The 14,654-nt window shown below is 61.6% G+C and overlaps 3 protein-coding genes across 7 annotated transcripts; all 3 read right to left on the bottom strand.

Moving 5' to 3' along the window:
• Nucleotides 1-112: 112 nt before the first annotated feature.
• LOC308055379 (uncharacterized protein) lies at nucleotides 113-7,180 on the bottom strand. Of its 3 annotated transcripts, XM_080369258.1 has the most exons (5): nucleotides 6,665-7,180; nucleotides 5,791-5,894; nucleotides 1,904-4,819; nucleotides 1,329-1,537; nucleotides 113-853 (listed from the first exon to the last, which is right to left on the bottom strand). In XM_080369258.1, exons 1-5 carry the CDS (start codon nucleotides 6,840-6,842, stop codon nucleotides 784-786), a joined length of 3,477 nt encoding a protein of 1,158 aa, XP_080225384.1. In that variant the 5' UTR covers nucleotides 6,843-7,180; the 3' UTR covers nucleotides 113-783. The 3 variants fall into 3 exon arrangements, with proteins under 3 accessions (XP_080225384.1, XP_080225385.1, XP_080225386.1); XM_080369259.1 differs by lacking the exon at nucleotides 6,665-7,180 and having other exon boundaries at nucleotides 1,904-5,058; nucleotides 5,167-5,940; XM_080369260.1 differs by lacking the exon at nucleotides 6,665-7,180 and having other exon boundaries at nucleotides 1,904-5,608; nucleotides 5,791-5,916.
• Nucleotides 7,181-7,553: 373 nt separating this feature from the next.
• IFI35 (interferon induced protein 35) lies at nucleotides 7,554-10,779 on the bottom strand. Of its 2 annotated transcripts, none has more exons than XM_080369263.1 (9): nucleotides 10,650-10,779; nucleotides 10,435-10,545; nucleotides 10,026-10,181; nucleotides 9,602-9,715; nucleotides 9,155-9,299; nucleotides 8,808-8,941; nucleotides 8,413-8,602; nucleotides 8,039-8,145; nucleotides 7,554-7,869 (listed from the first exon to the last, which is right to left on the bottom strand). In XM_080369263.1, the coding sequence occupies exons 3-9, from the start codon at nucleotides 10,137-10,139 to the stop codon at nucleotides 7,642-7,644; spliced, it is 1,032 nt and encodes a 343-aa protein (XP_080225389.1). In that variant the 5' UTR covers nucleotides 10,140-10,181; nucleotides 10,435-10,545; nucleotides 10,650-10,779; the 3' UTR covers nucleotides 7,554-7,641. The 2 variants fall into 2 exon arrangements, with proteins under 2 accessions (XP_080225389.1, XP_080225388.1); XM_080369262.1 differs by having other exon boundaries at nucleotides 7,554-7,833; nucleotides 10,435-10,527; nucleotides 10,609-10,765.
• A 500-nt stretch (nucleotides 10,780-11,279) lies between these two features.
• RPL27 (ribosomal protein L27) lies at nucleotides 11,280-13,544 on the bottom strand. 2 transcript variants are annotated; one of them, XM_080369265.1, is made up of 5 exons: nucleotides 13,473-13,544; nucleotides 13,298-13,380; nucleotides 12,972-13,141; nucleotides 12,228-12,338; nucleotides 11,280-11,369 (listed from the first exon to the last, which is right to left on the bottom strand). In XM_080369265.1, the coding sequence occupies exons 2-5, from the start codon at nucleotides 13,376-13,378 to the stop codon at nucleotides 11,321-11,323; spliced, it is 411 nt and encodes a 136-aa protein (XP_080225391.1). In that variant the 5' UTR covers nucleotides 13,379-13,380; nucleotides 13,473-13,544; the 3' UTR covers nucleotides 11,280-11,320. The 2 variants fall into 2 exon arrangements, with proteins under 2 accessions (XP_080225391.1, XP_080225392.1); XM_080369266.1 differs by having other exon boundaries at nucleotides 11,280-12,069; nucleotides 13,298-13,519.
• Between the last annotated feature and the right edge of the window lie 1,110 nt (nucleotides 13,545-14,654).

The raw sequence follows: 14,654 nt of genomic DNA, 5'->3' as shown, positions 1-14,654 counted from the left end.
GCCCTTAGCTGGCCTCTGCTGTTTGCTCTGTGTATGTCACTGAGAGCAGTTGAGATTGAAATGGGTGCCTGAGGTGATGGTAAGACAAGGCGTGAATAACCACTACTACAAATGTGGGAATAAATCTTGTTTATTTGCATTTCTCCACTTAGAGACTGTCCCTGCCTGTATATTCTCAGGGGAGGCAGCTGTCCTGGGCACTGAAAGCTGGTCGTGCTCCCCCAGGAGAGCATCAGGGTGCCTGCTGGCCCCAGAGCAGGTGCTGGGGAGGGGCTGTAGCTTGGGGGCTGTCTGCTCCAGGACTCAAATGGCTGAGCCAACAGCTGAAATTAATCACAGCTCAGCTCTGGCACAGTCTCCGGGGAGGGGGGGGCTGAGCTGGAGCCTGCCTGTAGTGGCCGGAGGTGGAAGAGACTTCCAGAAGATGGGGCTGCTGGGCTACACGCAGGCTCCTGCCCAGGTTTGGGTTCTGCTGCTGAAAGCCACGCCGGGGCTTGGCCTGGAGCTGGCGTTGACACAAGCTGCATGATCAGCTGGCTAGGGAGGACCCGCATCCAGGAGGAGCTGGAGTTTCAGGGAAGCTCCCATCCATGCAAGGGCTTGCGGGGGGGCAGGGATGGAGGTGCTGCTGTCACTGACGTGCAGATTTCTGTCTGTCCCTGATGACACAGGAGCTCCTTGGCCGAACACTTGCTTTTTCCTGAGCTATCTGTGCTAAGCTGCAGTTTTGTCAGCTGGAAAGTGAAGCAAAGGCACGGGCCGTGGCCACTCAGGCAGGGAGCCTTACGCAATGCCCAGTTTCTTCAGTACTGCACAAACCTCACGGAGATACTGGGTGTCTGGATAGCCATTCCTGTGGGGCAGAGAGGGAAGTAGTGTAAATCCTGCTGATGGTGCTAGAACCACTGAGGGGAGAAGCAGTTTCTTTTTGCCTCAGCCCTTCAACAGGGACTGAGGGTGGAAGTCCTGCTCCCTGGGAGCTGCCTGCAGGCCCGGCTTGCACCCAGAGCCAGCTGCAGAGCACCGTCACGGGAAAAGCCAGGAAAGCTGTAAGTGAACAGGGCCCAGAATTCTTGTCCATGGGGAACTGGGTGTGGGATGGACAAGGGCTTTCAGCTCCAGCTGGAGGGTGCCAAGTCTGGTCTGCCACACCACAGCTGCCCTGTGAGCCAAAGCAAAAAGGGAGGCACCAACTCTGCCATTGCAGGAGCCTGGAAGAGCCACCCATGCCAGGATGTGTTGAGCTGGAGTCCATGGTTCTCCTCCTCCAATTGCTAAAAAAAAAGAATAAAAATACACCTAGAAGCTTAGGATGAGCTGGGCCATACCTGGCTTTGCCTCCACCCCAGGAGGTTTTGTGTGGAATAAGGCCCCATGTCACTCTTTCCTCTCCGTTGCAGGACTTGATCTGGAATGTCAACCCGTGCTCAAATGCCTTCTTTAGCAGCATTGCTGTCTTCTGTCCTTCCCTATTGTCAGGCAGGAAGGCACAGAAAGTGCCCCCTTTGTAAGGCTGTCCTGGGCGGGGGTCACCAACCTTAGAAGAGGAAGCAAGCATTTTAAACAACAACCTGAGTGCTGTGCCTTGGAGCCGGCTTCTGAGATTCTGGCAAGCCTGAAAATACACAGACAACTGTGGCCTCTCACTTTGAACTAAAACCAGAGCTTACACGCTCTTCAAAAGCAGCAAGCTGCTCCCAGGCCTGGTGTGGAGCTTTTTGCCTTCCACAGGTCCATACCTCTGCTGCTTCGGTACGTGGGGCATGGAGCTGTAGCTGCCCTCCCCCGTGACACACACACACACACACACATGCACACACACTCCCTGCATGCCCAGCAATGCTGACAGAACCCATTGCACGTCCTGCAGCAGGATGGAGAAGCCCCCGCAGTGGGTACCTACCCCTTGCACGCCATCAGGGATGTTGTAGGCAACCTGGAGCGTTAGGTCTCGATAATAGCCAGGCAGACTCTGAGACAGGGAGGAGATCCTGAACGTCCCCGTGATCTTGCAGCTTGGGGCAACCGAGGAGGAGCTGCAACAAGCTGGTCGCGTACTGTCCACTGCAAAACACGTCCTGCACAAGGCGTGACCGCAGGGGGCCTGGCAGGTCACACCTGAGCCCTGGCAAGCATCACACTGGCCCAGAGGGGTCTTGCTGCTTTCCTGTCCAGGGCTGGGACCTCTTGTCTGCTGTGATGAGAGGTCAGGCTCCTCCTGCACACTGCTGCTGCCCGTTGGGAGCGGGGCCCTTTCCTGGCCCCTGGGCTCTGCTGCAGGTGACGGTTCGGCTGCAGCCTCGGGGGGCTCAGCAGCCGTAGCCCTGTACAGCCAGGTGGGCAGGGAGTGAGGAGCACCATCTGCCACAGGAACCAGCGGACGCGCCTGTCCCATCGCTTCACTGTGGCCTCCTCTGATCTTGTCTCTGGCAAACTGGAATCTGTCTGGCAAAACCTGCTTTAGCCGTGCAACATCAGGCTCCCCCCCAGACAATTTTGTCTTCAGCTGTTCCTGGGACTCCCTCAGACCAGCAGGACTTGGCTTATCCACGACACTGGGACTCAGAAGGCTGCTTCCTCCTTGCGCAGCCCCAGAATCAACATGGTCATTGGCCTCCTCCTGCCCCAGTGCCTGCTGGAACCTCCAGGGACTGGGGGACCTCTTTTCCTTAGCCTCTGGCAGCTGGAAAGCCTTGAGCACATCTGCGTGGTCTGCTTTGTTGCTGATGTTCAGGTGATGCAGGCCCATTTGTAGGGACTCCAGACTGCTGGGAAGGGCTGCACCCAGCACCACGTCCTGGCTTCTGCTCAGCTGGATGACACTAGAGTGCCCTGTACTCTCTGGTCCTGGAGGCAAGGATGAAGACTTCAGGGCACGGAGCCTCCTGGAAGAAAACACGTGGAAGGCCTCAGTCACTCCTGGCAGCATCTCCTTGGGGCAGGCAAGACAGAGCTGGTGCTTGTCTTTGCTGAGTCCAACCTGGAGGGAGTTTCCTTGCAAGAGGCTGCACAGTTCACTCAGGGCATCATCATCTGGACCATCTACAGCAAGCTCCGAGTAGCTCATACTCTGACACACAAGGTCAGGACACTTCTGTACAAGGGCCTCCACCTTCCATTTAGCCTGGAAGAGCTTGCTCCTCTCCACCGCCTGTAGCGTCAGCACAGTGCAGTCCCCGGTACGGTGCTCTGAGATCTGCACGCCTCCATCCCTGCACAGCTCATCAATAGCAGCGTGGCAAACGTCTTTCAGGTATGACCACTGCAGAGAGTCCAGACTCATTTCTTCACTCACCCTATGGCCTCCACTGCCTGCCCTGCCAGTGTCCTGGGGCTTGTCGCTCTCCTTTGACCTTGGCAGAGAGAAGCTGTTGGAACGTCGCAGAAGAGGCCTGGATTCAGAGGGTTTAGAGTCTAAAGCAGAAGAGGTCCTTGTCGTGTCAAAGGTACTAGGTGCGCTAGTGAACAGGTGGAGCTTGACGGGACCAGAGCCTTTGGAGTCCCCAGGATACGGCGAAGTGCTGTTTTCTTTACCCGCAAAGGGAGACGCAGCCTTGTGTCTTGTAAGCCTGGCACCTCCTTTCAGATGGTCATATTCTTTGGGGTCCTTCTGCTGAGACTCTGCTGCTGACCCCAAAACCACACCTGTTGTAGAGGCATGAGGCTGGTACTGCCGGGTCAGAGCTGTTGGGTCACTTGGACTTACAGTATCCACGTCTGATAAGTGTTTTGCAGAAAACTGTGCCTGTCCCACTGGTGGAGAGTCCTGATTCAGCGAGAGGCCCTGGCTGGCCTGGGACCTGTCAGCTCTCCGAGTGCTGAAGTTGGCAGCCAGCTTAAGCTCACCTTTCAGCTCCGGCCTGCCTGGGCTGAGCCTTGAGGCTGAAGTGTCCGCAGGCACTTTGGGTTTGTGGGGTGCAGCCTCTGTGGCGCGGGAGGTTGCTGGGTGTGAGGGCAGGGAGCTGCTGAGCATGCTGACTGTGTGTGCGTGGGCACCTCTTCTGGTGCTGAAATCCTGAAGGTACTGCTTGGCCTGGGACACATCAACGAGGTTTCCAATGAGATAAAGCTGCTTCTCGTCCTCATGGCAGAGCAACTGGGGATACAGTTTCTGCAGCTCAAGTGTCAGAGCCCTGAGCGCTTGGCTGTCCATATCCAGTCCTCCCTTGGCGATCTTCTCCTTGCGCAAGCTCACCTCCAGCTGCTGGTAAAGCTGCTGCAGGGCCAGGCGGGCCTGTCGCAAGGCGTCCATGTCCCCAGGCACACCTGCAGATGGTTGGAGGTACAGTATGGTGATGCCATCGCTGCTAACATCCACCACATCCACATGGTGCTGGCACAGCACACCTTGGTACTCGGCAGCACAGAACCTCTGCATGTACAAGTAAATGTCCAAGTCCATCACTAGGGAAAAGTCCTCCATCTGTTCCACAGACTCCCCATCCACTGGGCCCCGAGTCGACGGGACTTTAGCTGCCTTTTTACACACCCGGTCCCAGTTCAGCAGCTTTGCTGTGTCTTGTGGTGACTCAGTGGAGTCAGGCACTTGTTGGTGATCATGAATTCTGGTCTCTTTGGCCACATGGCTGGAACCTGGCTGGAAGATCTCTCCAGCAGCTTGGCTCTTGAGGTTCAGGCTGCCCAGCAGCTCTCTGCTGAAGGCCTGCAGCTCAGTGAATGGTCCCTTGATTATGCAGTGTGTGTTCTTGGAGTCGAAGTTGAACTGCACATTGCTGTAGCCTTTATGCAGGTTCCTCAGGAGGGTTTTGCCAGCAGGGAGCTTGCCATAGTCAACTACCATGCAAGTGCGTATGAAGATCTGCAAGTAGATAGCAAAGGACTGAAAAAGTAAGAAGCCTCCAAGACAAAGGGGGAGGCAAATGCACCTGACACTTGCCACCGCCCCTGCATTATTATGACAGAAGGGATGACACGATCTGCCACTTCTCTCTCTCAGCATCCTGCTTTCCAATGAGATGGGAGCATAACATGGGCAGGACTCAAAGACTCAGCCAGCCAAAGCCACTCTTGGACTTTGTATGCATAGCCAAAAGCTTTCTGCAAACAAGAAATGCAGGGGGCAAATTGCACAGAGGTTCCCCGCTTCCACAGGCTGGGAGCTCTGCAAACAGCCCAAACCCAAAAAACCCACCATCCGTTCTGCACCTGAAATGTAGCTGCCCTCTTGCTCTCCCAGAGCTTCAGCTGCAGACCTTCGAGCAGCCTGGCACCACAGGCTTGCAGGAAGGTCTGCGATGCCAGGCTAGCTCCCATGCCCTTGTATTCAGTGCTGAGACATGAAAACATGAGACGTGGCTACTGCCATACTTTCTTGAAACTGGAGGAAGAGGCAAAAACTCTCCAGTGCCTCCTAGATACTAGCATGTCTGTCTCCTAAGCTCTCCTGAGAAGGAGAGAGGAAAAATACACTGTGCGTGTCCAGCTAATGACACGGTGTCCAGCTAATGACACGGCAGAGGCATTAACAGGATCCCTCGTGTGTCACCAGATGGGCTGGGGAAAAGTGCCGCATCCCTCCAGCCTATTCTTCCTTGCTTTGACAGGCACAAATACCAATCAACTGACTGCACAGTCTGCCTGGCTGTCCCTGTGTTATTAGCACAGAAAAAAATTTGAATATGAATAAAAATGGATTTGCTTTAAGTCTAATTAAGATTAAAGGACAGAGTGAGGTCTTTGCTCCCAAGCGTGTCTGCCAGGCACAGAGCTGCCTGGGAGCCAGCTGGGGCTGTCACGACTGCGCTGGCAGGAGCCGTCTGTCCTTGCTACCTCGTCGGGGCTCAGCTCCACGATGTGTGCCGTCACTTCCAGCGGGTATTTCTTCCCTCCGATCGACAAGACATGATTCTTCGCCTTCAGGATCCTCTGGGCCACTGGGTGGGAAAAGCCACCAGGAGCCGTGTCAGCCCAGCCCCGTGCGAGGAGGAGCAGCAGCAGCTCCATCTCTGCCCTGGGGATGTGGGGGAGGATGGGGCCGGCTGCTGGGGAGCGGGCAGAGCCCCCAGCAGGGCCCATGGTCAGACCTGCGGGCAGAGCCCGTGATCAGGGTGTACAGGCCAGGCCCACGGGCACAGAGTCTGGGCAGAGCCCCGGGCAGGGCAGACCCATGGGCAGGGCCCACAGGCTGGGCCCCCGGCATGGAGCCCAGGCAGAGCCCACGGGCACTGACCCGGGGAAGGGCCCAGAGCAGGGCTCACACACAGGGCCCACGGGCAGAGCCATGGGCAGGGACCCTGGGCAGAGCCCCGGGAAGGGCCCACGGGCTGGGTCCCCAGGTAGAGCCCACGGGCAGAGCCCCGGGAAGGGCCCATGGGCAGGGTCCCCGGACAGGGCCCACAGGCAGAGCCCCAGGCGGGTCCCCGGGCATGGACCCCAAGCAGAGCCCCCGGGCACTGACCCGGGAAAGGGCCCCCGGGCAGGGCCTGGGCAGAGCCCCCAGTCAGAGACCCTGACAGGGCCCACGGGCAGAGCCATGGGCAGAGCCCACGGGCAGGGTCCCCAGGCAGGGCCCACAGGCTGGGCCCCCGGGGCATGGACCCCAAGCAGAGCCCACGGGCACAGACCCGGGGAAGGGTCCCCAGGCAGAGCCCCCGGGCAGAGCCCCAGGCGGGTCCCCGGGCAGAGCGGGCCCCCCGGCCCTCACCTTCCAGCGCCTCGAAGGTGATGAGGGCGCAGGCCCGGGGGCCGGGCAGCACCTGGACATCGGCGATCTCCCCGCCGCCGTTGCGGGAGCGCAGGAAGTGGATGGTCAGCTTGTCGGCCACCCGGTCGGGGGGCAGGTCGGCGGGGAGCCCCCCCACCCGCACCGTGCGGCCCGCCATGCTGCGCCCGGAGCCCCGGCAGCGGCGCCCCCCGCCCCGCGGGGCTGCGTCCCCTCGCCGCGCCGGGCCCTCACCCGCCCGCCCCGGCCCCGGCCCGGCCGCGCTGCTTGCGGCCCAGCTCCGGCCCCGCCGCCGCCGCCGGGAAACGAAAGCGAAAGCGGGGCCGCCCCGCCTCGGCCGGCACCGCCCCCGGTGCACACAGCGCCCGAGAGGGGCCCAGCCTGGCCCGCGGCTCTTGCACGCAGGGCCCGGGCGCCGGCTTTGGCCCCGGCCTCATCTCCGGCCCTGCCCGCGGCCTCAGCCCGATCCTCATCCCCGGCCCTGGCCCCATCCTCAGCCTCGTCCCCGTCCCCATCCTCATCCCCAGCCCCATCCTCCTCCCTATCCCTGGCCCTGGCCCCATCCCCATCCTCATCCCTGTCCCTGTCCTCATTCCCGTCCCCATCCTCATCCTCAAACCTATCCCTGTCCTCATCCTTATCCCTGTCCCTGTCCTCATTCCTGTCCCCATCCTCATCCCTATCCCTGGCCCCACCCTCATCCCCGGCCTCATCCTTGTCCCTGTCCCCACCCTCATCCCTGTCCCCATCCCCAGCACCGTCCTCATCTCCAGCCCTGCCCACATCCCCCATCCCTGTCCTTGTCCCCCCATCCCTGTCCTTGTCCCTTTCCTCCTCCCCGTCCCCGTCCCCAGCAGGACAGACACGCTGCTCCCTGCAGATGCTTTAATCCCTGTGGTGCCCAGGGGCTGGCAGCCAGGCAGGGCTCTGCTGCGTGGGGCTGGGGGCGCTGGCCAGGGTCAGCCCGTATCTTCCGTGAAAACGGCCACCGCCTGTTGTCCCGCTGGCACGTAGGCGAGGGCATCCACCTCTCCCCCGCCGCGGCTGGCCTTCTGGAAGTGGATCTCCAGGGTGTCCCTCATGAGCTCCTCACCCAGCACGTCTGGGATGCTCGAGAGCAGGACGGTCCTGGGGCAGCGGGAGGGCTGGAGCTGGGCAGAGCCAGGCTGAGCTGCAACAGCCCTGTGCTGCACGGGGCAGCAGGAGGGCCACGGGGAAGGGACCCCTCGGGGCTGCCCGCAGGAGCCGCGCCTTGGGCTGGTGGCAGTGCGGGCAGTGGGTCTTCAAGACCCCCCACCAGTGCTGCCGTGCCCTGGGCTGCCAGGTGCTGCTTGGCACCAGGGTTCCTGCTGTTACCTGCAGGTTGGTGATGTCTCCACTCATGCACGGTGATATTTTAAGCTTGTACTCTCTCCTCCCAATAAGCACCTGCATATGTCCTCTTGCAATTAGTGGCTCCGCTACTGCAGGTGGAGAGGAAAGCCCTGAGCCGCACAGGCCCCTGCGGAGCTCCAGGGGAGGCTCCGTCCCTAGCATGGACACCAAGGCTGGCACTGCCCAGCCCCAGCTCACCTGCACCACCACAATCTCGGGGGAGACAGGGCAGCCTGGCCTCACTGCCTTCCCCGTTCCCCACAGACACAGCCCCATCTACTCTCAGATGACCTGTGCTCCCCCAGAGCCGGACACGCTGCTCCCCCGGCAGCCTGAGCTCAGCACGCCCCACGCACCTCCGTCCCGCGCGAAGGTCAGCACCACCTGGCCAGAGTCGTCCAGGAACTCCCTGCTCTCCACCTCACCGCCGCCATTCTTCGTCTTGCTGAAGAAGAGCTCCAGCTTGTCCAGCAGCGTCTCCTCAGGGATGCCCAGGCTGGGCAGGTCAGACACGAGGATACTCCTGCTGCTGCGAGTCAGCCCGATCTGCAAGTGGCACAGGTCGGTGCCAGGGCCAGCCCCAGGGCTCAGGGAGCAGCGCAGAGCTGCGGCACTAACGCACTGAGCCAGTCGGGTACCAGTGACCTGGCAGAGCCAAGCCTGGGCAGCGGTGGAGCAGGGCACAGCGAGGGCAGCGTATGCCCAGGGCAGCTCTGCGCGGCATGGGGAGCCACAGGCCCTGGGGACCTACCTCCAGGGCAGACGGCAGCAGCACATCCACCGGCGCTGCCTTCACTCGCACCCTGCACCGGTCAAGCTCCTCCAGCTCCTCCCCAGAGCTCAGCTCCACCGTGTGCTCCTTCGCCTCTATGATCCTCTGAGCCACTGCAAGCAGGGACAGCCCCCAGCACAGGGGATCGAGCGCGCCATGGGACAGGACGTGGGGGCAGCTGGTGCTTTGGGGAGGGGGCACAGCCCTGCACAGTGCTGGCAGGGGGGGCAGCGCTCTGAGCCCCGGCCCAGGGAGCGGATGCAGGGCAGGCGCCAAAGCTGATCGGCCAGGGCACCTGGCTGTGGCAGCGCTCCTCTCGCTCTTACCCTCTGCCTTCTCAAAGGTGATGAGAGCTGAGCCCCCTGGCAGAGGGTAGTGGATCAGTGGGGCGAGCACCAGCTTGTTCATGTCCTCCTTGTTTGTCTCAAGTCCCTTAAACACCATTTTCTTCTCTGGCAAGGCAGGCAGGATCTAGGTTCAAGGACACAGACAGCACCTAGGGGAGACTGGACCCTGCACAGGGCCTGTCCCTGCCCATCCACAGACTAGAAACAAGCTCACGGCTCAAAACAAACAGCTGGGGAGCCTCGGCAAAGTCTCTCCCAGGGTCTGGCTGTGCCTGGAGTCCCAAAGCCCCGGCGGGAGCTGCTGGCCCCGGCAGAGGAGCCACCCGCCAGCAGAAGCTGTGCCAGCTGTCAGTGCCCGGCTGCCTGCAGCCTCTGCAGCCAGGCTCACGCCCCTGCCAGCAGACCCCAGCACCCACACGCAGTTACCATCGCCAGATCCTCCCAGAGGACTCTCTTCCTCGCTTCTTCCAGTTTCTTTTGCAACACCTGCTTCTCCTGCATCAGTCTGTTGTGCTCCTCCTTTGCTAAACAAATGCTCGCCTGGAAGGAAAGAAAGACGGGGCAGCAAGGGAAGCACTGGGGTGCGAGGGGCTGCAGCACGCTCCCCATTTTAAGCACAGCACTGTCTGTGGACACGGGCCCACCCACTCTTTTTCTGCTCTTGCCTGCCTGCAGCCCTGCCCTGGCTCCTCACGTTCAACGAGAGCCCTTCGGCACGGCCCCGATGTGACGCCCTGTGGGACCTCCACCGGCTCCACAGCAACGTGGCCCCAGCACAGCGAGCTGAGGGATGCATCCCACCACCCACCACCCCCTTCCCAAGCCCATGACGAGTCCTCCGACCACCAACCTGGAGGGATCCCTCTTCATCTCTGTTTAAAGACATTTGTTGCTCAAAATTTTTACAAAGTTCTCCTTCTTTCCTCAGCTCCTGTGTCTTTCTCTCTACGCCTTCCTTGGCCATTTGTAGGTCCACATGCTCTTGCTCCAGAGTGCTGTAAAGTTCCTGTGGAAGACATGTGAGACCCTGCGGATGTCCCACCACCTCAGCAGCTCTCCAGTCTCAGCCTGGGAAGGAAGTGGGTGCGCCCAGCGGGGAGCCCCGGACCCCAGCGCAGGCTCTCTTAGCCATGGGACACCCCCTCGCCGCCACTTCTAGCTCAGAGTCCGAGAAAAAAAATCAGAAAGCCAAGCTCACAGCCCAGGCTGGCTGGATCCCCGCGGGGATCCCCGGCCCGATCCACCGCCTAGGGACACACCTTGCAGTGCTCGATCTCCTGTCGGACTCGCTCGGGGGTCAGCTCCGGGCAGCTTCTCCCCACGCACCCGGGGGCGATCAGGTATATGAAGTCCTAAAGGCAGGAGGGGTCCTCAGCCGCGCTGTAGCGGCCCCGCGCCCCCGGCCCGCCGCCCCCCGGGGCTCAGCCCCTCACCTCGTACGGATCCATCCCGGCGGCGCTGGCGGCGGAACGACGGCGGCTTGGCTCAGCCCCGGGGAGCCCGGCCCGGCCGGTGGGAACCCTGGTGCCGCGGGACTCCGGTACGCCCCGCACCTCCTCCCGCCCGTTGCTTTCACTTTCGTTTCCTCGGCCCGGCCCCGCCCCCCCCCGCGGGCGGTGCTGACCCCAACCCGCGTTTCTCCGCCCGCTTCCCGCCGCAGCCCGCCCCCCCCCCCCCCGCCGGGAAACGCCCCCCGCATCCCCACGGAGCGCCCACCCTCCCCCGGCCCCTGCGCGACACAGCCCGCCGAGCAACCGAACACGTAACGGCCGCCGGAGGCCACCGCCGTTCAGCCAGAGACAAGGCACTTACGCCCATCTCTGCCCTCCCCCCCCCCCCCCCAGTCCTCTCGCAGGGATGACCACAGTTTTGGGAGTGGGAGATTCCCAGGAGGGGCAGGAGCAGCCTCAGTCACCCTCGTGCGAGGGCAGCTCAGGGATGTCTGGCCGCACAGCCCTCCACCATCCCACCCCAGCCCCCCTGGTCCCACCCCAGCCCCCCGGACGGTGATGGCCTTCCCAGCTCTTACAGACACACCAAGAAGAACACCCGCACCACAGAGAAAAAGGCCTAGGAAGGTTTTTTCCACACAACAAAACAAAGCAGATTTTAATAAACATTTATTGACGCGACCTTGTTACACTTTTAGAATCGCAGCTTCTGGAAGAACCACTTATTCTTGCCTGTCTTGTATCTGGAAGAGGAACACAGAGGTTAGAGAATGCTCCATACCAACAGGCAACAGCACCAGCCCCACACCCTAGATGTCCTTGACTTCCCAGCCAGGCAGGATGCAGTGCCCTGCTCGCCCACGGGGAATTCACCTGGTCTCTTCAGCCTAGGCTGCCACTACACCTGCTTTACACGTTTGAACTCCCGATGGAAGTGAACATCAGCTTCCAAATTCTCTGATGAAGCCACCTTGTGAAGGACACCTGCACTACAGTGGTTCCCAGCCCAAGAGCCCCACTAGACACCTTGTGCAGAGGGCAGCCACCGGGAGGTGCCTGCGATCGGCCTATGATCACGGGCAGGGTGCTCTGAAACAGCCAGCGCCCCGGGCTGCCCACGAGACACCCTGCGTCCCGCTGAGGCTGCACCGCTTCTCCTGCTGAAGGAGCTTCTGAACAGAAAACTGACCAGAAGGACCGTTAACCCCAACGCTCCTAGGCAAAGCATCACCACTGCCCTGTCCCACTCAACCCAGTGACAGGCAGTGGATGAACTGGCAGCGTGATGCCAAGAGATCGTGATGCCAAGAGATCGTCATCTGGCACCTGAAAGGCCCCGCTCGTGCCAGCAGGAGGCCACAGCATTGCCATAAACATCAGCCCACCTCTGCGGCTGTGGGTCAACTGCTCCCCATCTCAACCCACCGCTCCCCGAACAGACGGCTGCATAAACACGCACAGCAGGTGAGGAGAAATGCCCTCAACCACAAACATATCTGAGGAATTTGGGGCAGAAGCGTCCAACCCGGGACTCACCCAGGCTACAGCACAACTGCAACCGAGTCCTCTGACGCCGCGGAAGAGACCAGCTTCCCACTCACCTTTCCTCAAATTTCACCTTGGCTTCACGTCTCGCTTTGCGTTTTAGAGCCGGGTCCCTGAACACGTCCTTGTTGACCACTGTCTTGTCCAGCGGAATATCGACAGAATACCTGGCCAGGAGAGCAGCCAGGTTCACAACATTTGCGGTATGTGGCAGGGGGATGAAAATGAAGTGAGCAGCCCAAAGCTGCTGTCAAACACAGACGCTAGTGCCAGTGTAGGGGACTAGAGTCCTTAAAGCCTTCTCAGCTCAGGAAATCACCAAACCAAAAGCATTTAAAGGCATTTAATGCAGTCTATAAAGGAAACAGCTACATGCATCACGAGAGACTGTACACAGTTCTATCCACTGTGTTGCATCTGGCCACCTGCACCAGCAGGAGCTCCCAGGAGATGGGATGAAACGTCACTGGCTTGCAGCAGCTCTACCAACACCCCAGAGCTTCGTGCTTGCCTCAAAGGATCATCCATGATCAAGAGCAAAGTGAGTGTAGCTAAAATAAGAGCCAGCTGCCTTATTTCAGTAGTTCATTAATATTTCCTGTCAGCCTCACACCCCCCCAAGTCTGTTTTTGCAGGGTGTGCACCCCACGTTCCTCCAACCGCGTAATTACGATGCTTAGTGACTCCCAGTGTTCACCAGAGAGAACACGCAAGAGCTACGACCGCTGAAGAGACGAGACTCCCCCAGCCCCGGCAGCAACAGCCGCAGCCCTGCCAGCCGCACTCCTGCAGCCACTCACCGGGTCGGCATCAGGTGGTTGTAGTTGTAAACCTTGACGAAGGACTTGATCTTGGACCTCTTTGCGATCTTCTTCTTGCCCATGGCAGCTGTCACCTTCCGCGGGTACCGGTCGATGCCTGCCACCAAGGCGTGGCTGTACGGCCGGTCCGAAGTGCCATCATCGATGTTCTGAAACACAGCGACCGCAGGCGGCCATGGCACCGCGGAGCCCCGCCAGCAGCCCCGCCGGGGCGGCCGCTCCCCAGAGAGCCCGCGGCAGCGCTCCGGGCCCTCGCCCACCCCGCGGCACCGCCGGCAGGAGCGGCCGGGCCCGCCCGCGCTCACCTTCACGATGACGGCCTTGCGGCCCGAGTAGCGGCCGGCCAGCACCAGCACCACCTTCCCCGGCTTCATGAACTTGCCCATCTCTGCGGGACACAGCACGCGGCGGTCACAGCCCGGCCCCCGGCCGCCCCCGGCCCGCGGATGGCGGCGGATCCCTCACCGGCCCCGCACTCACCGAGGATCCAGCGGCGATGGCACCCAGGCCGGAAGGGGAAGCAGCTGCCTCACCCCGACCTTTCACCCCGTGTCACCGCCGTCACTTCCGCTCCGCCGCGACGGCCGGGCGCGCGTGCGCGGGGCCACACCGCCGGTGCCGGCGAACGGGCCGCGGTACCGGGTGTCCGCCCCCCGCTCCCCGTGCCCTCGGCCCCGCTCCTAGCCCCTCCCGTTCCCGGTGCCCCCAAATCCCTGCCTCACCCCCCACCCCCCCCCCCCCAATTCTCACCGCCCTGATCACCATGTCGCCCCCATCCCGGCGCCTCCTGCCCCACTCCTGGTGCTCCCGGTGCCCCCCAATCCCAGCCCCCCCCCCCCCCCCCCGATTCTTACAGCCTTGATCCCAGTGTTCCGCCCCCCAATCCCCCCCCCCCCCATTCTTACAGCCCCGGTGCCCCCCAATCCACACATTTCCACCCCACCCCCCCTTCTTACAGCCCTGATCCCATTGTTCCCCCCCCATCCCGGTGCCCCCCAATCCCAGCATCCCCCCACCCCGGTACCCCTCCCCGATTCTTACAGCCCTGATCCCAGTGTCGTCCCCTCCCATCCCGGTGCCCCCCAATCCCACCCCCTCCCCCCGATTCTTACAGCCCCAGTGCCCCCCCCCAATCTCCACATCCCCGCCCCCCCCCCCCCGATTCTTACAGCCCTGATCCCAGTGTGCCCCCCCCCCCCCATCTGGTGCCCCCCAAATCCCCGCATCCCCCCACCCCGGTACCCCTTCCCGATTCTTACAGCCCTGCTCCCAGTGTGTCTCCCACCATCCCAGCACCCCCCCAAACCCTGCATCCCCCCACCCCCACCCCAGTACCCCTCCCTGATTCTTACAGCCCTGAGCCCAGTGTCCCACACCATCCCGGTGCCCCCCAAACCCTGCATCCCCCCATCCCGGTTCCCCCCCCACATTCTCACAGTCCTGATCCCAGTGTCCCCCCCCACTCCCAGCCCCCCTACCCCAATCCCCACCGCCACCCCCCCCACTCCCAGTGCTGTGGCAAGGTAGGCCCCACGGGGAGTGGGTGCCTGACCACCCACCGCAGCACAGAGCCAGGCCCTGTTCCGGCAGGAATTACAGAAAATGTAAAGCCTGATCCCAGGATTCCGAGCCCAGCGAGCCGGCACGTGCGGCACAAAGGCC

Source organism: Falco punctatus (genome assembly GCF_963210335.1).
Source record: "Falco punctatus genome assembly, chromosome: 19".
Taxonomy (NCBI): Eukaryota; Metazoa; Chordata; class Aves; order Falconiformes; family Falconidae; genus Falco; species Falco punctatus.
The sequence above is the reverse complement of the archived record's forward strand: the minus strand, read 5'-3'. Positions and strand labels throughout refer to the sequence as shown.

Excerpts from the sequence above, each read along its gene's own strand:
- RPL27 (XM_080369265.1), bottom strand. The coding sequence starts at position 13,378 with ATGGGCAAGTTCATGAAGCCGGGGAAGGTGGTGCTGGTGCTGGCCGGC. Across the intron at positions 13,142-13,297 it reads GCAAGGCCGTCATCGTGAAG|AACATCGATGATGGCACTTC; the intron begins GTGAGCGCGGGC and ends GCTGTGTTTCAG. Across the intron at positions 11,370-12,227 it reads AAGGTGAAATTTGAGGAAAG|ATACAAGACAGGCAAGAATA; the intron begins GTGAGTGGGAAG and ends TTCCTCTTCCAG.
- IFI35 (XM_080369262.1), bottom strand. Across the intron at positions 10,182-10,434 it reads AGGAGATCGAGCACTGCAAG|GAACTTTACAGCACTCTGGA; the intron begins GTGTGTCCCTAG and ends TGTCTTCCACAG. Across the intron at positions 8,603-8,807 it reads TGCTGCCGTCTGCCCTGGAG|ATCGGGCTGACTCGCAGCAG; the intron begins GTAGGTCCCCAG and ends TGCCACTTGCAG.
- LOC308055379 (XM_080369258.1), bottom strand. The coding sequence starts at position 6,842 with ATGGCGGGCCGCACGGTGCGGGTGGGGGGGCTCCCCGCCGACCTGCCC. Across the intron at positions 5,895-6,664 it reads CACCTTCGAGGCGCTGGAAG|TGGCCCAGAGGATCCTGAAG; the intron begins GTGAGGGCCGGG and ends TTTCCCACCCAG. Across the intron at positions 4,820-5,790 it reads TGGAGCTGAGCCCCGACGAG|ATCTTCATACGCACTTGCAT; the intron begins GTAGCAAGGACA and ends ATCTACTTGCAG.